Source organism: Sciurus vulgaris, assembly GCF_902686455.1.
Source record: "Sciurus vulgaris genome assembly, chromosome: 15".
Classification (NCBI taxonomy): Eukaryota; Metazoa; Chordata; class Mammalia; order Rodentia; family Sciuridae; genus Sciurus; species Sciurus vulgaris.
Genome location: NC_136476.1, coordinates 89,863,773 through 89,886,066, shown reverse-complemented (window position 1 = coordinate 89,886,066; position 22,294 = coordinate 89,863,773). Strand labels below are relative to the sequence as shown.

General features: G+C 60.2%; 1 protein-coding gene across 2 annotated transcripts; it reads right to left on the bottom strand.

Annotated features, from left to right (window-relative positions):
• Positions 1-540: 540 nt before the first annotated feature.
• On the bottom strand, positions 541-7,745 carry DIPK1B (divergent protein kinase domain 1B). Of its 2 annotated transcripts, none has more exons than XM_079112977.1 (5): positions 7,502-7,745; positions 4,366-4,500; positions 2,135-2,242; positions 1,870-2,046; positions 541-1,539 (listed from the first exon to the last, which is right to left on the bottom strand). In XM_079112977.1, the coding sequence occupies exons 1-5, from the start codon at positions 7,562-7,564 to the stop codon at positions 727-729; spliced, it is 1,296 nt and encodes a 431-aa protein (XP_078969103.1). In that variant the 5' UTR covers positions 7,565-7,745; the 3' UTR covers positions 541-726. The 2 variants fall into 2 exon arrangements, with proteins under 2 accessions (XP_078969103.1, XP_078969104.1); XM_079112978.1 differs by having other exon boundaries at positions 541-1,383.
• Between the last annotated feature and the right edge of the window lie 14,549 nt (positions 7,746-22,294).

Below are 22,294 nucleotides of genomic sequence, written 5' to 3'. Positions count from 1 at the left end.
GCTGCGTCACTTGGCCGCTCTAACGAGTTTGTACTTCATGGTTACCTAGGATCCTTCAAGGCCCTGGACTGCACTAGTGGGACAGCTGGCTTTGAGGGGGTGTTCAGGTTCTTGTCAACACTGTACAAATCTACTTCTCACTGGAACACTCTTCGTAGGCTGCCCACTGGCTGATTTGTAACCAGGGGTGAACAGGCTGGCGGCGTGGCTCAGTGGCAGAGCCCTTGCCTGGCATGCTAGCCCTGGGCTTGCTCCCAACACCACAAAGAACAAGGTGAAAAGTGCTGCTGTGGACCTGACCTTCACATCATTGACTGCCCTGACACCTGTTCAGGGCCTAGACGTTCTGAGGCAGGGTCAGCAAGAGCTCTAGAACGGACATTTTGACCCCTGAGGGCTGCCTCCCCATAACTGGAAAGTGCGTGTCAGCCCAAGAACTGGCAGCCTCGTGTCCAGCAATGGGGACCCCCAGTCCTGGGTCTGAGGGGCAGTGTGCCCTCCTGGGGCACTGGTGGGAGCCCGACTCCACACAGGCAGGCATCACGTAAGAGCCGTTTATTCGGAGGAGCAAGTGGATGGAGGCCAGTCCTCTGGCCTTTCCTGTGGAGCAGAGGCTCTTCTGTCTGGGTTGCTGGAGTCCAGTGTCCCCAGGAGCAGGGGAAAGTTTTACAGTAGGCGTCCAGGGGCCCTGCAGGGCCGAGGGCTGTGGCTTCTGCTGGGCCCGTGCTAGGAGTACTTGGTGTTGGAGATCTTCTTCCAGAGCAGGGTCTTGAGGTGGCTGAGCACCAGGGAGTGGTGGGCTTCCACCTGGCTGGCCAGCCCGCTCAGCGTGGTACAGGTACGTAGCTGCTTGCCCAGCTCCTCCCGGAGGTCGGCAGGTGCGCCGGGCAGCAGGTAGTCCCGCAGTAGCTCGCACACCTTGGCCAGGTTGGGCTGGATGAGGTCCCCCTTGCACTGCCTCATAAGCTGGTCACAGGGTGCCCTGCAGTCGCGCCCATAGGTGCAGTCAGCGCTCTGCTCGCAGCGGCGGCCCTGCAGGAAGCGGCGCACTGTGGCCTCAGGCGCCACCTGCTGCAGGTCGGCCATCTTGAAGTCGTAGGTGGCGGTGTAGCCCACGTTGGCCAGGGTGGTCTCGCACATGTAGAAGGTCCCGTAGGCGCCGTGGAACAGCTCCTCCACGAACTCCAGCAGGCCGATGGCGATCTTGGCTCGCCAGGGCCACGCAGGTCCGAACCACTGCTGCAGGGCCCTGTGCAGCGCGGGCGGCAGCAGTGGGCGCAGGAGCGGCGGCAGCGCAGCTCCGGGCCAGGAGCCGCGGGGGGCGCCCTCGGTGAGGTAGAGGTCCCCGCAGCAGCCCAGCAGCCGCGAGGCGTGCTCCTTCTCCTGCAGGGACAGCAGCAGCAGGAACTCGTTGCGCTGCAGCAGGGCCCACACAGACTTGGCCTCCGCCAGGGACACCCTGCTGTCCTTGTTGAAGTCGGCCAGGAGGAGCACCTGGCCCACGAGGGCTGGCAGGGAGGGCAGATCTCCCAGGTTCGCCTGGCATTTGGGACCAAAGGAGGGGAGACCACGTCATCTAGGGCCAGAGGGCACTCCATGCGGGGCTCTGGGCTGGCAGCCCGCAGGCCCTGGCCGGCTCCTCTGGACCTGGGGATGCAGTGGCACCTGACAGGCGGTTGCCCCGCTCCTGCCACGCTGCACAAACTGTCCTCCACTACCTGAGCCCCTGCCCCACTGCCACTGGAAAGGCCCCTCCCCAGCCTGCCTCCTGCCCAGGGGTGGGGTGCGAGGTTTGCCACAGGGCCCACTGTGGCGTGCCCGCTGTGGATGCCAGAGCACAGCCCAGTGGCCACCAGAGAGCCCACTGACCTTGAGGAAGCTGAGGGTCATCTCTCGGAATTCCTTGATGGAGGTGCCCCGAGTGGGCTTGTCAAACAGCACCAGCTCCCGCCGGGGGGCCACCTCGGATCTGGCCTTGGAGCTGAGGGCCTCCTCGATGCCACACTTGATGGTCACCTCCTTGTCCTGCCAGAGTCCGCTGTACACCTGGACGGGGCCACAGCAACCCTCCATGCCGACACCTGTTCTGCACTACGTAGGGCAGCCTGGGCCCCCAGCCCTCCCACAGGCGTACCTGCTGGCCAGGGGCCGAGGACAGGCAGGTCCTCCACTCCACCTTGTGCAGCTCGCACAGGTCCCGGCAGATGGAGCCTGAGATGATGCCCTTGCGGTACTGGTCACACTGAAGAGAGAGGTGCCGGGGTGGCCTGGTAGCCCCACCCTGGCTGACACCCCAGGGGCCCCTGGCCCAGCCACGCCCACTCCTGCAGGCACCCACTGTAGGGAGGGACCCCATCACAACTACCAGTCTGCCCCAGGACTCCTGGATCCCGCTTCTTCAGCCAAGGTACTATTCTCAGAGTGGGTCCTCATCCCGGTCCAGAGCCCAGGCTCTGCTGGCCCTTGGTCTGCACGATCCCTGGCCGCAGGGTGGGCCTTGCACACGCTACACTTTGAAAGCTGCCAGTCACTCCCACAGGCAGCACTCGGGTCCCAGGGCAGGCACACGCCTGTGCTGCGAGCAGTTATCCTCTGACCTGTCTAGCTCCTGTGACAGGGACACAGCGAGGCTGCTGCCAGACACTGGAAGTAGAGCTCCAGGCCCAGACAGCCCAATCCAAGGCTGCCAGAAGCTCAAAGGCCTCTCACCTTGGACGGCTGCTGCTCCCTTGAATTTTTAAAAATCAGCTATTTATTTACTTATTTACGCTAGGGATACCACTGAGCTACATACACTGCGGCCCTTTTAAATTTCCTATTAGTTATTTTGAGACAGGCTCTTGCTAAGTTGCTGGGCTGGCTTCAAACTTGCAATCCTCCTGCCCCAGCCTCCTCAACTGCTGGGATTACAGGTGTGGCCACCTTGCTTGGCCCTGACACCTCCTTTAAACAAACCATTCCTGCAAGAACCAGGAGCTACCCCAGGTGGGGCTCCCAGCCTCAGAAGCAGGTGTCCATTTCCTCCAGGTCTAGGTCTCTTTCCATCCCAGGGACCCTCCCTGTGGGCTGATGCAGGACAGCAGGCCCCACAGTGAGGCCCTGGTGTCACTGTCCTGCCCCAAATGCAGCACGGAGCAAGGCTCATCCCACTCCACGGCCACCCTGGGGGGACACTCAGCTCCTTGCTGCTCCAGTTGATGGCCATCCTCAGGGCTGTTTGCCACCATTAGCTCAGAACAGCACGCTGGAGTCCCACCACTACTGCCCACCCTGTCCTTCCTGCCAGCCTGGATCCATCCCAGCCACCACAGTAGCCAGTGGCCCAGGGAGGCCCTCTCAGTGCAACCAAACCAGCCCTACCCCCTACAGGCTGGATAGGTCTAGCAACCCCTCAAAGCCCAGGGCGGGGTGCCGGCTGTTGTGGCGTGGGGTGAATTCCTGGATGTACATCACTGGTTGCCATGGAGCCCAGTGCCTGTGAGAGCCAGGCCTGGAGGAAAGGCGGGAGGGAGATGCTGGATTCCGCCATCCAAGGGCGGATGAAGTGGGGCTGAGCCAACCCAGGGCAGGGGATTCAGCCACGTGAGCCCTGGTCCTGTGGCTGCATGCAATGCTCTTATCCGGACAGAAAACCAGGTGTGCGCCCATGCCACCACCTGTGGGCACGCCCTCACGGGTCTGGTCTGAACTCCACAGAGCTGCAGACCCAGGAGGCTGCTCTGCCCCTCAGCACACAGCAGTCGGGTTAGATTAAGGTTAGGGAAGGGACCTGCTGGCCACACGCACCGGGTTGGGCTGGGGCTCTAGGGTCTCTGAGAAAACCCTGCCCCCTCTGCCTTAGGCACCTTCCCCGCACTTCACCTGGTTGGGGGTGTTGCACAGGCATGTGTGTTCAGCCTTCCTCAGGTCCCTGGGCAAGTCCCCGCACCTCCCAGCCTCAGTTTCCCCATCTGCAGAATGGGCCAGGGTGGGGCTCCAGTGTTCAGCACCTGCAGGCCGAGAGCCTGGCACGGTCCCTGCAGGGTAGCAGGTGGAGGAAGGGGGCCACACCCGGGACAGGCTTCAGGAGAGCAGGGCTCCACCATGGGGCCATTTCACCTTGCCAGCTGTGCACCAGAGGAGTAGAGTCAGGGGCACATGCTCCTGTGCGTGTGAGAAGACCCCGCCCTGCAGCCCATCCAACCTCCCTGCTGAGATGTCCACCCCTTTGGTCCATCCCAGCCAAATGCCCCGGCTGCCAGGCTTACCTTGGCAGCTCCGACATCTGTCCGCTCCCTCCCTGCAGAGCCCACCTCAGACACCAGCCTCCCGCCAAGTCTCCAAGGGGCCCACGCCCTGGAAACACTGAGGTCTGCTGACACTTACGATCACCACCTGGCAGACATGGCCACGGCAGAGCTCAGAATAGGATGAGTAGTGCAGGTACACCATCCAGCTGCCCGCGAAGATGCCCAGCCAGACCAGCAGGACGTACTTGACCCTGATGCCTGGCAGCCGGCCCTGCAGGGAGGCAGCGTGAGCAAGTGCCACACCCAAGGTCCTGCATGGACCCCAAATTAGGGGTTCTGGACCCTTTCAGTCCTTTCCTGGCCTCCAGACCCACCGACACGGCCCACACCCACCCCTGCAGCTTCACAAACCACCCCCACCAGGGTGTTCCCAGCTGCCCCCTTGGCTGCCCCTGTGTTGGGCACACCAGGTTCTTCAGTTGGGGACCCCCTTGTGGGCAAGTAAAAATAAATTTCAAAATGAAAAGAACACAGGCGCCGATTCTTTTTGCTGGTGAAGATACCTTTAAAGGACTCCCTCCTGTCTCCCACATCGTGATATTCTCACCTCCACACTCTGGTGACTGCCAAGAGGGGTTGTTCACCAACCCTAGGTGCTTCCCAATGTAGGGCAGGCCAGGGAGAGTTAGGACCAGCGGGAGAGCTGGGCGTGGAGGACAGGACCCCAGGACAGGACCCAGCCACACCCTGGGAGGTCACACGTGTCCAGGGAGGATAATGAACAGCAATGCATGGCTGTCACACAGACCCCTCGCCCTAGGCAGGGTGGGCTAAGGCTCCCTGCAAGGTGGACGGTGCACCCTTGGAAGGACTGAGTCGGCTTGCTTCATGCCATGTGTATACACCACAAATGTGCAGAGGGGGAGGCAGCCCGATCCCAGGACCACGCTCTGGCCTAGAGCTCTGGAGTGGGTCTGGAGGCCTGGGGTGGGCCTGGAGCTCTGGGGTGAGTCTGGAGGCCTGGGGTGGCCTGGAGGCTTGGGGTGGGCCTGGAGGCCTGGGGCCTGGGCTTTTGTGAAGGGCTCCAGGTCATCCTCGGCCCCTTGCCTTAGTTTCCCCAGCTAGCAGGCAGGAGCACAGTGAGGGGGTCCTGGGTTCCTGGTCAGGGTTCTTGGGCACTGACTCCCACCCAGGCTCCAAGCAGGATTTCCAAGGGTGATAGCCTGGGGCAGCTGGAGATCACCTCCCTTTTCCCCCACCCCACCAACCTGGCAAATCATAGCCCTTGTGGGAGACGCTGGATTAGCAGGCAGCTTGTCCCACGCAAGGGATCAGCCACTCTGGCCAGAAGCTGGGGGAAAGGGGATCAGCCACAGGACCTGGCCCAGGCAGAGGGCAGGAGGGCCAAGCTCAGGGATCACCCACCCCAGAGGAGGCCCCTACTGGCAAAGAGCACCTCCCACAGCCTGCCAGGACCCTCTGGTTAGCTCCAGGCTGGGCAGGAGGCTCCCCCATGAAATAGGGCCACCAGCTCCTTGCTGAGAACAGGCCCTGCCAGGCTGCTGGGGTCATTTCTATGGTTCTTCCAGGGAAGGTGGGAGCCCCTCCTGCTTCCCTGGCATCAACGCATTGGAGGACTTGCAGCAGAGGACACTTGGGCTGTCAAGCATGCAGAGCCTCAGTGGCCAGTGGAAAGCAGCAAAGCCTGGGGGCCTGTGCAGAGGAGATGCTAGTCCTCAACTAGGCTGGGCTTCTGCACCACAGCTACTCTACTCAGGCCCTGCATTTGTTTCCGTCAGGTCTGTCCACAACAGGAAAGCAGAAAGATGTGTGTGTGTGCGTGTGTGTGCGCGCATGCACACACACTGCTGAGGCTGGTCAGGTCAGAGGACTTCTGGCTGGTAATCAGTCCCAGCAGTGCTGAGTACAGAGGTCTCTAGATGGGCTGGGGCCCTAGGGGGACAGTCAGAAGGAGGATAGGCCTTGGCCAATCCTGTGCAAGACGCAGGGGCAGACCCAAGTTGGACAAAGTGACAGAGCACTACAGACTGCCTACCAGGCCCACCCCAGCCCTAGCCAGACTCCACCAGGGCTCCAGGCCTTTGCAGGAGGGTCCCACCCCATGGAGGCCATCCCTACCTAGCCAGCTCCTACACGGGCTCCTCCCCAGGGTTGTCCTGCCTCCTGCAGGTTCCAGGCACAGAGAAGATCTCACTCTTTAGTGAACCCCAAGTAGAGCACCCCAGCCCACCCAGGCTCCTGGGGCCGGGGAGGGGCAAGCTTGAGTCCTGAGGACATCCACCCCCACCCTGGGGGTCTGGGATAGGGCTTTGCAGGGGCAGGAAGGTCTAGCTCCTGGTAGGGCCACTTGGAGGATAGGGAGGATCATTCCAGAGACAGTAATGACACAACGACCCCAACCCAGCAAGCCTAACCCATGTGCTGGCGGTCTGTCACCACCATCCTAGAAGGGTGTTTCACAGGAGGGGAAACTGAGGCTGGGTGCATGTCCAACTACTGGAAGGGTGGGGTGGGGTCAGACCAGGGTTCTCCCCTTGAGCCAGACCAACCCAGATCTGGCCAAAGCCCTTTCCTGTCCCTGGGAGCCAATTGCGACCCTCAGGGCCCAGGCGGATGTGCACCCCACCTCTTGGCTCAGCCCCCACCACAGTTCTAAGGCTGTCAGGTCCCTCCAGCCCTGACCCAGGACTGCCCTGGAGGCCTGGGGGGTATTTTAAGGTCTGACCAGGGATGGCTCTTTCCTACAGGTGCTGGGACCTGGAGGTGGTGGGGGTTGGAGGCCAGAAGCAGGGCCCAGATGATGTGCAATGGATGAGGACCTGACCCAGATCTTCCCAAAGCAGAAGGGAGAAGGGCCCAGCGGCCTGGGCCTCCCCGACAGCCGGGAGCCAGACTCTGGAGGGAACGGTGGCTTGTCCAAGGTCACAGGGGGTCGGGACCCGGGCCCTGATTCTGGCCGGCTGTTGAGATGGCCTAGCGGGGAAGGGACGTCCTTCCTGGGGCGTCCCTACGTGTCCCAAGTCTGGTAGAGCAGAAAAACAAATCTTATTTTTTAAGTGGCGAAAAAAGGGAAGGACTTGCGGCCCTAGGCCCCGGGGAGCACCCGCGGCGCCCGCGCCCCCGCTCGCCGCCCCGGCGCCCCTCGCCCACCCGGGCCTCGCCAAGCCCCTCCCCCCGCCCGTTCCCCGCCGTCCCCGCGCGCGGCCGGCGGGGCCGGACGTCGCGCTCCCGCGGCCAGGCCGGCCGCTTACCTGCAAGCCCTTGGAGAAGGGACAGAGGAGCACCAGGTGCGCCAGGCGCCGCAGCCGCCTCATGATGGGCGCCGGCCGGGGCTGCGCGGGCCCCGCGGCTCGGCTCGGCCTCAGCCCCGGCCCGGCCCGGCCCGCCACGGCCACTGCTCGCTCGCCATGCGGGCCGCGCGCCCCCAGCCCGCGTTAAAGGCGAGGGCGCGCGCCTTCCTGACGGCGGACCGCGGCGCGCGCCCGGGGGAGGGCGGGCGGGGCGGACGCGCGGGGCGGGGGCGGGGGCGGGGCGGACGCGCGGGGCGGGGGCGGGGCGGGGGCGGGGCGGGGGCGGGGGCGGGGCGCGCCGGAGGGAGGCGGGGAGGGGGGCGCGCGGGAGGGCGCGGCGGCGCGCGCTGCCTCGGTCTCCTGCTCCCGCGCCGCCGCTCGCCGGACCCAGGTCTGGCCGGCTCGGGGTGGGGCGTGGCGGACAGGTGCCGCGCAGAGGACCTGCCCAGGCGGTGGGCAGCGCTTGCGCGTCTCCCCCACGTGTTCAGGAATTGCTGCACAGTCGGTGAAAGGCTCCGTTTTTACGCGCGGTCCTTCGCTGTTTGCAGAGGCCGCCGTGCGGCCCCCGCCGCTTTCAGGTCCTGAGCATCCCCTTCCGCAGGCGCGCGCCCAGCCCCTGGCGGCGCTGCAGTCTCCCGGCCCCACGGACGTGGAATGGCAGCGCTCTGCCTCGAGGTCTCGGTGACTGCCCTGGAGTCAGCCCTTTCTGAGTGCTGCTCCGTGGCCCAAGGTACACGCACATCTCACCCTCTGGAGGGTGTTTGGGTCGGTTGGGGAATTAGGCGGGGGTTGCGGCAAACTTCTGCGTTTTCACTTCCAGTGACTGACCCAGGAGGATGTTGCTGGCTGGGCCCTGAAGGGTTTGTTCGACTTCACAGGCAGCTGCCCAGATACCTCCCCCAGGCTGCACCGCGTCCTTATCCCCACTTGGTATTGTAGGTTTAAATTTTTAGCTGCAGAAGGCTGAGGCAAGAGGATAGCAAGTTTGAGGCCAGCCCGGGCAATTTAGCAAAGACCATCCTCTGGAGGCTAAGGAGGATGACGAGTGCTAGGCCAGCTTGGGCAGTAATTTTGCCAGACCCTGTTGCAAAATGAAATTTGAAAAGGACTAGGGGTGTAGCTCAGAGGCGGAGTACTTATCTAACGTGTGTGAGGCCCCGGTTCCGTCCCCAGTACAAAAGTCTTTCCTCCTCAGGCGTCCTGGCACGTGTGCTCGCTCATGATTTGCTGAGGTTCCCACCCATAGCTGTGCTTTGCAAATCGTCGTCGAAAGGCAGATTACAACGAATTTAGTTGAAGGGTCCTGACTGTCTTCATTCGCAGTATAGGGCCAGGCAGCACTCCTTGAGGAAGCGAGTGCTTTGTGAGTCCATTGTGAGAGTTGCTTTTTATTTTTATTTTTTAGTTTTACATTGTGGATGGACACAATACCTTTATTTTATTTATTTACTTTTTATGCGGTGCTGAGGATTCAACCCAGTGCCTCACACATGCTAGGCGAGTGCTGAGCCCCAGCCCAGCCCAAGAGTTGGTTTTATAGACAGAGAAAGGCTGAAGAAAGCAGAACCAAACCAGAGCGGCCTGCTTGTCTCAAAGCTGCTCTCCTTGAGGGAGGGACAGGGAATAGGACAGTAGAAAACTAACCCATTAGTCAATTAGGGTTATTTCAGGATACTTTTTTGTAGTAGTGGGAATACCCCAAAACAGGGAGCTCCATTATCAGACAGAAGGAAAATGGACTGTCTTGGAAATTTGGTTGTGTCCCCAGATTTGATTTCTCAGGTCAGATAAACAGCTTAGTTTCCTCTGGTTGCGTGCATGGACCTCTGACCCAAGTGACTCCATTTGGATTTTTCGGTCTGGTCTGTTGCAGCCCAGTGCAGGAGCCCAGGCCAAAACAGTGGCCTGTCATCTTTATTTAACAGTGTCTCCTGAATATAAGTCTGTTTACTCATGGTGCCAGGGGTCAGATCCTTGTGCGTACAAGCACACGTTCCACCCATGAGCTGCACCCCCAGCACCATGGTCTTTATTAATGTCACATGACCTTGACATCCTTGAAGCTCACAGTCTAGCTGTCCTGCAGAGTGTCCTTCCATGTGGGTTTGCCCCTTGTTAGGATGAGACTGTGTAACAGTGACCACTCCTTCGCAAGCTGTCCTAGCAGAGCTGCTTCCCCTCCCTTTGCCCTGCACTCTAAATTCTAAAGAAAAGTGGCATCTAAATGATTGAGATATTAATAGCTACATAGTTTTTCTTTCGGTCTACAGAACTCAGAACATCTGGTGACATTCAGATAACATCTGACTTATTCTCTTCTGTGTACCAGTTAGCCCAAAGCATGTGAGTTACTGTGAGGTTTAACTTGTAGGAAAGTAATATGTTTGTCTAAAGAATTATAGGAACTAACAGAGGCATGGTGGCCATATCTGTAATCCAAGCTGCAGGAGACTGAGGCAGGAGGATAGCAAGTTTGAGGCCAGCCTGGGCAATTTAGCAAAGACCATGTCTCAAAAACAACAGCAACAATGTAGCTCAGTAGTAGAATACTCCTGGGTTCAACCCCCAGAACCACAAGAAAAAAATCACAGAAACTAGCCCCAGGAGGTCAAGGTCAATTGCTATGTTACTGTCAGGAAAAGAAAGAGAATCCCTGCCCAGCACTTAATCCTCCTGCCCTTGCCCTGCACCTCCCTTCCCTCCCTAGGTATGCCCTTTCTCATATGGCAGTTCCCTGGGATGGCTTTTTGGGGGGATGCTAGCCCTCCCCCCATTTTCTCAGGGCTTGGCCCTTGAATGATCTCATTTCCTTCTCATCAGTTCTCATCTCCCAAAATTGACTTTCAAGCAGTGAGCAGATGGCCTTGGTTCTGGTGGGCAGTCAGGGCAGAGGGTCCTTGGAGCATGGTGCAGGGGCCTGTGCTGGGGAGCCGGCTGCTATGGTGAGGCCGTGAGGCCGTGCTGGCCATGGGCTGAGGTGTCCGCCAGGCCTGTCTGCTGCCCGGTCACCACTTCCCATGGCAGCTGGCGTTGGGAAGCACTCTGAGTCCATGCAGGTGCCCTGTGGCTTCCAATGCGTTTTCTCTCCTTGTGGCATTGATTGATGAGTGCTGCTTACAATAACTATGTGGGAAAATCATCAAATGCAGATCAACACAGCCTTTTCTTTTTTTCCTACTTCAGCAAAGTAAATATCACATGACCCTTCCATCTTTGCTCTTTCCAGGTCCACTGTGCTGTGGCATTGGCCAGCACTGCCGTCCACCCACCACACTCTCTCCTCCCATAAGTGCTTTCTAGCCCCTGCCCCGCCCCCCACACCCACCACTCCACCTCTGTGAGTCTGGATTTGGTGACTCTGGGGACCTCGTGGACGTGGAGTCCCGCGGCCTTTGTCCTCTCACTTTTGCTTCTTGGAGTGCGCTGTCCTCAGGGTCATCCAGGTAGCAGCAGGTCGCACAATGTGCTATTTTTTTCCCCCTTTTTTTTTTGTAGTGCTGGGGTTGGACCTGGGGTCTCACACGTTAGGCAAGCACTGTGCTACTGAGCTGCAACCTCAGCCCTTATTCAAGTTCATTTTGAGACAGGGTCTCGCTGAGTTGCCCAGACTGGCCTTGAACTTGCCACGCTCCTACCTCAGCCTCTGCGGTTGCTGCAGGCATGTAGCACCTCCCCTGACCAGTTTATTTCTTTTTTGCAGCACTGGGGATTGAACCCAGGGGTGCTCGACCATTGAGCCACATCCCCAGCCCTTTTTATTTTTAACATTGAGACAGAGTCTCATTAAGTTTCTTAGGGCCTCACTCAATTTCTGAGTCTGGCCTCAAATTTGCGATCTTCCTGCCTCAGCCTCCTGAGGTACTGGGATGATGGGTGTGCTGCACACACCCTGCCACCACAACCCTTGCCTCTTAAGGGGAACAGCACTCCACTGTGTTAAAGCCATTTGCCTATCCACCCATCCTTCCACGGCACTCGGTTTGCTTCCACCTTTCAACTGTTGTAAACATGGATGTTTGTGTATCTGTCTGAGAATTCAGTTCTTTTTAGTTCATATCTCAGGTTGGAATTGCTGGATTTGACAGTGATTCTATATTTGTTTGTTTATTTATTTATTTAGGTGATTGAACTTGAGGGCACTTTACTACTGAGCAACAGCCCCAGCCCTTTTTTAATTTTTCCACTTTGAGACAGGGTCTTGCTAAGTTGCCCAGGCTGGCCTGGAACTTGCCAACCTCCTACCTTGGACTCCTGAGTCACTGGGTGTGTTAATCAGCTTTTTGTCACTGACCAAAATGCCTGACAAGAACAACTTAGAGGAAGAAAAGTATATTTTGGGCTTCTGATTTCAGGGTTCAGTCCGCGGTTGACGGACTCCATTACTCTGGACCTGAGGTGAGGCCCACCATCATGGCGGAAGGGCGTGGTAGAGGAAGGCAGCTTGGGACCTGGCAGCCGGTGATCAGAGAGAGAGAGACACAGCGTACAAGATACAGTTGCCAGTGACCCACCTCCTCCAGCCAGGCCCCACCTGCCTACAGTCACCTCCCAGTGAGTCTATTCAAGGTATCAATCCATGGGACTGGGGCTGGGGCTCAGTGGTAGAGCGTTTGCCTGGCACATGTGAGGCACTGGGTTCAATTCTCAGCACTGCATATAAATAAATGGATAAAATAAAGGTCCACTAACAACTAAAAAAAATAAAAAAAAAAAATATCCATTCATCAAATGGATTTCCTGAGGCGGTTATAGCTCTCGTGGCTGCTCAAAGCCCTACGCCTAACCCTCACTACACTGGGGACCATGCTTCCAACATGTGAGCTTTCTGGGGAACTTTCCGGATCCAAACCATAATGCTGGGATCACAGGCATGCACCCCGAGCAGGCCTGCCTCTGAGCTCGGGGGAACCGCCGCACCATCCTCCACAGCCGGGCCCAGGCCTGCCCCAGCCCAGCAGGTCTCCTAGACCGGAGAAGCCAAGTCCAGAGTGGACTGTTTTAGAGCCACACCGTTTGTCTTAGAGATTTTCTTTGAGAAACGGTTGACTTTATCAGTTGGAACTGACATTTGCATGTGTATGCACACCATATACACACACACATCTCTGCTGCACCTATTTACGTCTGAGTAGACTTCAGCAGATGGACCTCAGTCTCCTTCCCTAAGATGGGCTGCTACTCCCCCCCACCCCCCAGGGCCGCTTCACGGAAGGATGAAGCAGTGTTAGCAACAGGAGTTCTCTGCACCAGCCCTGGGCCCGCTTCCCGCACCGCCCACACCCTCCAGTCTAGCTGCAGAGCGGCTGGTGGATGCCACGACCCCTGGAGGACCCCAGCATGGCGGGCTGTTGTGTGCAGGCGAACTTGTCTCCTGGGAGTCACCTGAGCTGCCCCACAGGTGAGTTGTGGCAGCTACAGTGACTGCATGGTCATCTAAATGCTGTGCGCGTTGGCCCCAGTTCCGCCTGAAATGAGAATGGAATACTACTCTAAAAAACATTGCCTGCGGGAAAGCCAGTGACTGAAAGGGCACAGGGAGCACCTCGGAAGTCTCAGAGGCCTCCGCTCTCATTGGCAGTGTCCCCGGGTCCCCAGAAGGAACTAAGGGCCGGCTTGGAGGCTGGCCCCGGGTGGCAGTCCTGGCAGGAGCGGCGTGCCCAGCGTGGTTCAGCGGTTGTGCCCTGCTGCAGGATGGGACCCTCATCACCACTGGCTGGACTGTGTGAACGCCCCTCCCGGAGGACAAGTCCATGTCCTGAACCCCAGAATCTGAGAACGGGGCCTATTTGGCAAAAGGGGCTTTGCAAACGCCCAGAAGCCGGAGATCCAGGCGTGGGCAGGGCCATGCTCCCGCAGGGGGGTGTCCTGCCACCTCGCGTCCCTTGGTTGTGGCCACATCTCTCCACCCTCTGCTGGCCGCTGCGCTGCGCCTTTGGCCTCTCTCCCCTTCTCAGGACGCTGTTGTTGGCCGGAGCCCAGCTCCATATCTAGGGTGATCTCCTCTCCAGGACTTTACCTCTGGTTCTGGGCATGAAGACCCTATTTCCGAGTGACATATCTTTTAGGGGTTCAACTCACCACTGCTGCAAAATAAGCTGTGCCCCAGTGACGTGGGATGCCATTTTTGAGATTTAAAGTGTGTGTTGGCAGATGCTCACCTGCCTGCCTGCTGTTAGCATGGGGCTGGGGCCTGGGGTGTGGGCTGGGGCTGGAGGGACTCGGGCTCAGCTTCTCTGATACACTGATGCAGCCTTGTGGGTTCAAGTGATCAGGCATTGGCTTATCATTGAAAAGGCGGCCTCAGGGGCGGGAAGGAACCGCCAGCAGCTTGGTCCTGCCCCTGTGCCCCGAAGGTGCTGGGGCCCAGGGTGCAGGGTCCTGGGCTGCACCAGCACTGTGCCCCGGACTCCAGTCCTGAGACCCAGCTTGACGGGCGCTGCTGGAAGACAGCCATGAGGCAGAGGCAAGTTGTTCGAAGAAACCAAGCATCCTGGTGCTGGGTTGTGGGGACCAGTGGCAGACCCAGTGTGTCTTCCCCGGACTTTCCCAGGTGTCCAGCTCACTCTGTCTGTTCAGCCTGTGGCTGGCTGTCCCTGCTCTTGCTATAAAGGTAAAAGTGGGAAACAGCCTTGCCAGGGATGAATTTTGTCCCCCAAATTCACATACTGGAGCCCTAACTCCTCACAGGATGGCATCGGGAGGTGACAATCTAGAGGCGGCCATGAGGAGGGGCCTCAGGAAGAGCTCAGTGCCTTCCTGGGTGATGGAAGCCCAGCGCGGGGTGCACTGCCCACCACGCGGGTGGCTGAGGCAGGAGCGCTGCAAGTTCAAGGCCAGCCAGGGCCACTTGGGGAGACCTTGTCTCAAAATAAAAAGTGATGGAGGCTGGGGTGTAGCGCAGTGGTAGAGCACCTGGGCTCAGTCCCCAGTACCTGATGATCATAGTTGTTGTTCCTGTGTTAAAGTCAAAGGTGGGAAGGCCACTGTTTTGGACCGTGCTCACGCACTGGGCCACAGCAGACCCGACTAAAGACCAAGATGGGGTCACCCAGGCCAAAGCTCTACCACCCAGAGGGAGACTGAGCAGTGTACCTGCCCTCTAGGAAACCGAGATAGACAATAGCCAAGTTTCCCAGGCAGGCCGCTTCCCACTCTTAGGAACTTCTCTGTTTTGCTTTCGTCAGTCTTCCACCTGCAAGGCAGCCTCCTTCCTGGGCTCTTAGGACGTACTCGAGTCACAGTTAAGATCCTCGAGCTGGGCTGGGATTTTGTGATTCTTCAGGGGCTGGGGACAGAACCCAGGACCTTGCACCTGCTAGGTCAGCACTCTACCACCGAGCTGGTCCTCAGCCCCACCCCACGGGAGCAGATAGGGCCTCAGAAGAGGTCCAGGAATTCCTGGAGAGGGAAACTGAACTCAGGACCAGCAGAGCCCTCGGCTTACCTGGGAATTCCAGCTCCGCCAGTCGGACAGGCAAGGTTCATCTGGGAGCGCGTGTGTGCTTTGGGGAGAACGTGGGCTGAGGGCGTCCCGGCTCCTCTTAAAGGAGACTTGGTGAGGGGTGAGTGTGGGAGGGTGTTTGGGGTGTCGGCGGATTCAGGAGCCTCCCGTCTGGTCAGTAGACACGCTGGAAGTCCCCTGCGTCACAGGTTTCTTGCCATGTTGCATCTCTGCTTAACCTCTCCTCGGTGGGCTGTCGAACAGTGCACAGGTGACCATCAGAAGTGACGGATTTACAGGTGACTTCACGGTTTACAGGTAGCCCAGAAGTTTGGGAGTGAGGGGCCTGGAAAAGTATGCGGAACTTCTGGATCACAGTTGTGTTTCCTCGCCTGCGGGGAGCTTGCTTCACAGGACCCAGTAAGAGGGAGGGGCAGGCAGGCCTGGGGCAGCGCCTGGGGCCCAGGGTGGGGAGAGGGGTGGCCTCCTGGGCCTCCTTTCCTCCAGCCGAGTCCTGAGGCTCCTTGTAGAATGCAGTGTATGTCCATCAGCCTTCGAGTGCTGGACAGAGTTCTGTGGTCTGTCCATCCAGAGAAATGCCCCTTGGCCTTGAGGAGGGACATGTGTACAGCTCCATGGAGGGAGCCGGCCAGGCCCCGCTGCCATTGCCTGCTCTCAAGGTGTTCGGAAGGGCAGAAAGCAGGCGTGTGGATTCCTGGGCCCCCATGCTGTGGGGGGATGGCGACGGGGCTGGGCCAACCTGCGGGTGGCGTGGCGCCACCCCTGGCCTGCAGGCACCCCGTCTGCCCCAGTGTCCAGGGAAGTGCCTGAGGGGGTCACCACTGCTGCAGCACCCTGTCCACTGTGGGGAGGAGGTGTCTTTACCAAACTCCATGGCCAGGCATGGGGCTCCCACGGGGTCCTGGGCTAGGGCCAGGGGGTCCTGGAGTACCTGGGGAAAGCTCCCTGCCCATCGGGTCACCCAGGAGTAGGGGTGCACAACCTGCCAGGCCACACCTGTGGTGGGCAAGGTCGAGCTGGCCTTGATGAAGGTGGCTGTGCCCGGCCCAGGGTCTGCTAGGCCCAGCGGCCTGGTGCATGGCCAAGGAGACTTTACAGGGCTCTCAGAAAAGTCTTCGCCTCTGCCTCTAGTGCTGGGGATGGAACCCTGGCCCTTGCACCACCTCTTTAAAATCTGAAAAGACTTACGGTTGAAGATTGTCTCCATCTTCTGCCTGAGACAGGAGGTGAGGAGTTGAGGCCAACCTCAGCAATTTAGTGAGGCCCTTCGCAAGACCATGTCGCAGAACAGAGACTAGGCAGGGCGGGGCCGGGGCTCGTGGTGGGGTGCGTGCTACCCCACAGCACAGCAGTGATGTGTGTGACGTTCAGTATGTGGAGGAAGGAGCCTGTGAAGGCCAGGGCCCAGCCCCGGCCCAGCTTCCTGGCCCCAGAGCTGCCCCAAAGCTGCCCCAAAGCTGCCCCAAAGCTGGTGGGGGTGGGCACTGGGAAAGCTGGGTCAAGGATTTCTAATGCGGGCTGAGGGCAGAGGGGCGGAGTGGACTCCGCACGCCAGGGCCTGGGATGGAGGGCCTCCAGAGCTGACTCACTGGCAGCTGAGGGCATCCTCGGCTCTGGGCAGCCTCCGGGCTGGCCCTGGGAAGCAGCTTCCTCTGCCCCTCTGTGTGTGGACTTGGGGACCAACACGGCTCTGGGCTGACCCCGTGCAGTATGGCAGTGGGCCCACTGGCCAGGAGCTCTGAGCCCTTGCGGGTGGGCCGACTGTAGCTGGTGGGCAGCTGGGTGAGGACCTGTGAGTGCTGAGCGATGCCCTGAGGGTGGAGGGCAGCAGCCACCCCTGCAGCGCCCACCCCACCCACTGCACCAGGACCCTCGGGGGAACCCGAGCAGCTTCTTCCGTAGGCAGAGCCACTGGTGCTGCACCCACCTGCCCGCTTCATCTCAGGTCAGCCCTGCTGGCCACCAGGTAGGCACCAACAGAAGCCCAGACCCCACCTGAAGTCCACAGGGTCACCCGGCTGAGGACAGGCTGCTGATGGGTCATGCCCCAGGTGCCCAGGGCTGGCCAGAGGAGCCTGGAGACTGCAGGAAGGCTGGGACCTCACTGTGCAGGCAGCCCTTGGCCTGTCCACCAGAGGGCAGTGCTGCCCAGCCTTCCAGAGGCCTTGGCAAATCCAGGGTAGGGGTGGGGGACCAGTCTGGGGAAGGGGAAGATAAAACACTGGACACCTGGTGAGATTTGAATTTCAGGTAAACAGTGACTTAAAAATGCAGCCATAGGCCTCTAACATTGCCCGGGACGTGTTTATGCTGAAGACCTCTGGCCGGGCTGGGGCTGGGGCTCAGCCTGGAGGCCCTGGGTTCCATCCTTAGACCACATGAAAATAAAGGTGTCCAAATACAACTAAAATATATATAAAAGAGCTGTGTGCCACGCTATCTGACCACAGCCCACCCTTGAGTCCTGCTCTCCTCTGAGAAGCCTGGAGACCCCACCTGGGACTGCAGAGGTGGCTTGGGGCAGAGAGGGGACAGGGAGGCTGCTCCCCAGGAGGAGCTCCAGTGGGCTGGAGCTACAGTGCTCAGCTCTGGAGGAGGCCACACCTGCCCTGAACGTGACTCAGGGCCTCCACTGCGTGTTTGGGTGGGGTGGGGCAGGCAGGGTGACAACAGAGCTCCTGGACCTTGCCTGTCACGTCTCAGCAGAGGCAGCAGGGTGGGGCCCACGGGCCTCTACTCAGGACTCCTGGGTTGAAGCCTTTGTGTTACAGGGGCGTGGCAGGGTCAAAGGCCAGCAAAGTGATCCTGCTGGTTCTGAGGGGATGGCTGCACTCATAGTCAGTGTTGACTCCCTCTGGACTTGTGCAGTGCACGACCTGCACAGGTGAGCCGGGCAGTCCTGTGCAGCTTCTCCATTTCCCTTTTCACCTTCTTTGCCTGCCATAGCTGTGCGCTCCTGCTGGGGACTCCTTGGTTACACTTAAGTCACAAATCCACCTGGAATTTAACTGGGTTTGTGATGTGAAGTGAGCTGAGTCACTTCCCCCTTTCAGGACCTCCATGGAAAAGCCCACCTTCACATTTGAGTGTGCGCATGTGCACACACAGTGGGTGGAGCAAGGGCTCAGACACCATGCACCCTGTGGGACAAGGAAGGAATCGGACATGGGGGACACACAGGCCACTGCGCCCTCTTCAGGACTACTGTGTTCTTGCATGGATTTCCCCGAGACCAAGCCAGCTCTCCACTCTGTCTGCCACCCGCGTGGGCACTGGGCTCCGTTCAGCTGTCCCATCCTCCCTGCCCCGAGATCCCAGTCACTGCCCGCTCTTTACCTGCAAGGAGAAGCATGCAGCCTGCCTCGATCCTGGGCCAGCACCTGGGGCAGGACCCTGGGGACACCACTCACCCCTGACCCACACAGGCCCAAGGCCCAGTCGAGGCCCAGCTGGCCTGCAGGAGAATGGGGACGTGAGGTCCACCCTAGTCTCTGCTGGACTCCCTGGAAGGCTGTGTGGGTGGCAGGGGTCACCTGGGGGTAGCTCTGGGACTGAGCCATCAGGGCCTGGTGGGTCATGAGACTGCAGCAGCACTGGGCTCCTCCGGCCCAGGCCATGATGGCCTCCCTCAAAGGACTTGACAGAGGAGGGGACAGTGGCCTGCAGAGCAGCAGGGCCTGCCCAGGGCTTCCGGGCAGCAGTGGCAGGCGGGGCCCAGGCTGCCAGCTGAGAGCTGGTGGCCAGTTCTCTGCCTGGTTTTGCCATGGAGGCCTTGTGCAGGGAAATAGCTCCTGAGGATGGGGGTCGGGTCTGAGCCCAGCCTGGGCCTGCCCAGCGTGAGCTCAGGCCAGTGGCACTCAAGGCCCTTCCCAGCCGCAGGGCCCTGGAGCTGTGGACACCAGCCACGTGAGGACTGGGGGGTGGGGGTGCAGAACTGCTGCAGACCAGGACCCTCCCCGCCATCACAGCCTCCTGAAGGGACCTTGGGCGGCTGGGACTGAGGCCTCCAGACCTGCTCCTGCAAGCCTGGCCGTGACCAGAGTCAGACAGGGTTGGGTGCTGCCCACGGTGCAGGAGGCTCCCCCGCCAGGCAATAGGAGGCTGGCCCAGGTGAGCCCCGAGCTTGGAGCCTGAGGCCTGGGACAGGGCAGTCCCTCCCTGTGAGGAAGCTGCGGGGTAGGTGGCATGACCTGAGGCCTCCATCCCGCCTGCTCCAGTTGGCCTGGGGTGCGGCCAGCGCAGCTGACTGCCTGGGGGATGCCAGCTGGGCCAGGGGTCAGGTGGCCCAAGGACTGGAAAGGCTCTGCCTGGGGCCTGCGGTCTGTCACCACCACCCAGCTCACACAGTAGGGCCACAGGAGCTGCATGCCACGTAATCATCACAGTGGCCAAGGCCACATCACTGTCCCCCCACAAAGATGGAGATAGAGGTCCAGAGGAACCAGCCCAAGGTCACCCACGGGCACACGGCCATGCTGGGCTGACCCAGGCTCTCCGTCCCTGCACTGAGCATGAGCAGGCCACACAGGCTGGGGGCCCTGGGGATGTCCCCTCTTCCTGGGGAGGGGCTGCTGGGCGAGCCTCCATCAAGGGCAGTAGCTGGCGGCAGCACAAAGCCACCTGCTCCACCACTTCTGCCAGTGAGCTTCCCCTTGGCACCCAAGGGCGTCACTTGGATGTGAGTGTCACAGGTGGCTGTGGCTGTGGGGACACTGCTCTCTGTGGAAAGGGCCCCTTGTCCCGCAGCCCCTCTGCCCAGTGCCCCCGGCTCTTGGTCCTCTGTGAGTGCTCTGCCTGCTGTCCAGTGGAGACTGCCTACCCCTCACACCCTCCGTCTACCTGGGCCTTGTGTGCTGGCGAGCACGGCCGGGCCCTGCCTCGCACGCAGTACAGCCTCCGCTCCCCCTCCGCGAGTTGGCCCTGGGCATGGCTGCTGCTGTGGCCTGGGAGACTGGCCTGGATGCCTCACTCATCTATTTTTAAGCACAGGCGCATGAAAGATTCACAGACAGCTTTACTTACAGGTGGCAGGGACAGTGTCCCTGCCGGAGCACAGCCCACAGGAGGCCTGCCAGGTGCCTGGAGCCCCCAACCCGGCTCGACCTCCTTCCCTGCGCTCCAGGCTGGCTCTCCTCCAGAGCTGGACCCCTGCCCGGCCCCACCCAGGGCCGAGGTGGCCCTCCCTTCCCTTCCCCAGCTCCGGCTCTGTCCTTGAGGGCTCCTCTTGGGCAGGTCTGCGGGGAGCGGCAGGGTCATGAGGCCCTGAGAGCCCAGGGCAGCGGCTTCCTCTGACGCTCACAGGTGAGGCGAGTGTCCCCATTTTACAGATGCGACTCAGGCGTCACTCAGGCATCCAGTAACCTGGAGTCTGAAGCCAGGTGGACCAGACTTCAAAGCCACACGCCTGCACCCTTCCCTCCTGGCTATGGCTGTAGCAGGTGAACAGTCACCACACCTCTGCTTCCTGGAAGGGGAGAGCCCCCCTTCCCTCCAGACCCCACTCAACCCAGGAGGACACAGAGGCCCAGGCCACAGGCAGCGGGTGGGCATCTGGCTTTCCTCCCCTGCTGGGCGTGGGTCCCATGGGCCCCAGACAGGCCAGCTCAGCACGTCACCTGTGTCACCTGCTGTCTGGCCAGGTCCCATAAGTGCCCAGGAGGGCTCTTGGCTGTCACTGCACTTGGGAGACTGCCCACCTAGCTGGCCCTGGGCAGTGGAGGCAGAGCCCTCAGCCAGCACCACCCTTTCCCCACCACACTTTGATGAACAGGGTCGAGCCCCCCAGCCCTGCGTAGTTGAGATGCATTCATTTCAGAGAAATTTTCTTTTCTCGATTTCTGCAAGAGCGCAGGGAGTCTCTGGGCTTCACTTCTGCAAGACACAGGTTCAGCCAGCCTCCCAAGTGTGGCACATTGGTTAAGACCCTGCGTCCTCTGCCAGACCAGCCTTCCCCGCTCAGGCCCGCTCTTCACCCCCTTCCGAGGGACGTGGTTTCTTTCAGCCTGGCCTAAGAGGAGGAAGGGGCCTTGGCAGGAGGGGAAGTTGGCAGCAGCCTCTCGGGAGGCAATGGCAAAGCTCAGCATCTCGGGCCGACTGGGTGGTCCAGAGCCCTGCCCTCAGGCTGCCCCTCCACCTCTGGGAGCAAGAGGGCAGGGTAGCCCCTCGCAGTGGGAGTCTCTCTGGGACACAGGGGAGACTGAGACAGCTTCTCTAGTCACCGGCTGCTGGCAGCTCACCTCTGGGAGCCTCGGTGCCCCGACTGTGAAATGGGGTGCACTTGGTGTTCTGGGTGGTACGAGAACAGAGCAGACGTGTGTGTTCCAGTGTGAGGTGGAGGGAAGGCGAAAAAGACTTGCCGCATCCTGAGACGCGCTGGGGAAGATGAGGGCCACTTTGGAGGGTGGTGGCGACTCGGAGGCCAAGGAGGCAGACAGCCTGGGCAGCACAGAAAAGGGCTCGAAGGAAGTTGCCACGGAAAGCCCTGGAGGGTGCTCCTGGGCGCTGAGGACTGGGCTGCCTGCGGGGGTGAAGAGCATCCAGGTCCCCAGCCCTCTGCCCACTACAGGCAGCGTCCACAGCACTCTTCCAGCTCAAATCACTCACAGCTGATTTCTCAGGAAGCGGAACATGCTACAGCTGGCCAGTGGCCTGCTCAGCCTCCAGGCACAGCAGCACCTGGTGCTGGCTCTCAGGCCTGGGGGCAGACAGACCCTTTCCAAGACAGACAGAGAGAAAATCCAGTTTGCTCAGACACAAAATGACCGCCAGTGCTCTGCCACAAGACACCTAGAGAATGTGCTGGTAGGTGTCGTCATGGTGCCTACAGGTGTGACACCATGGCCAGAAACAGACTAAGAGCGAGTGGGCAGGGAAGCCTAGAAAGGAAACTTCTGCTCTCTCTAGCTGCCCCCTGAGCCAGTGACCTGGGATGATCAAGTGATCCCAGTGTTCCTAGGAACCAGGAATACCCAGAGTAGGAGCCCCTCATAGGGTGACAAGTTCTCTTGCCCAAGAGAGCACCAACTGTGCGGCCGCTGCCAGGCTGGCCATCCGATAAGCGGAGCCCACGTGAGTGCCATCGCCTGATAGCCACGGCTGGCACAACACCAGGAGCGTCTGTGTGACACACTGCTGCTGGCACCCCTCCAGCCCCGCCCAGAACCACGCCACAGTCTGTCACCTCCCCCAGGTCCCAACAAGCAGGGTGGCCTTCCACAGTGGTGCTCAGTCTCCCTGCTCAAGGGGACCCAAAAGGGTCAGGCATCCTGCCAGGTGGCCAGCCGGGTGACCAC

Excerpts from the sequence above, each read along its gene's own strand:
- DIPK1B (XM_079112977.1), bottom strand. The coding sequence starts at position 7,564 with ATGAGGCGGCTGCGGCGCCTGGCGCACCTGGTGCTCCTCTGTCCCTTC. Across the intron at positions 4,501-7,501 it reads CCTTCTCCAAGGGCTTGCAG|GGCCGGCTGCCAGGCATCAG; the intron begins GTAAGCGGCCGG and ends GCCTCCCTGCAG. Across the intron at positions 1,540-1,869 it reads TGACCCTCAGCTTCCTCAAG|GCGAACCTGGGAGATCTGCC; the intron begins GTCAGTGGGCTC and ends CCCAAATGCCAG.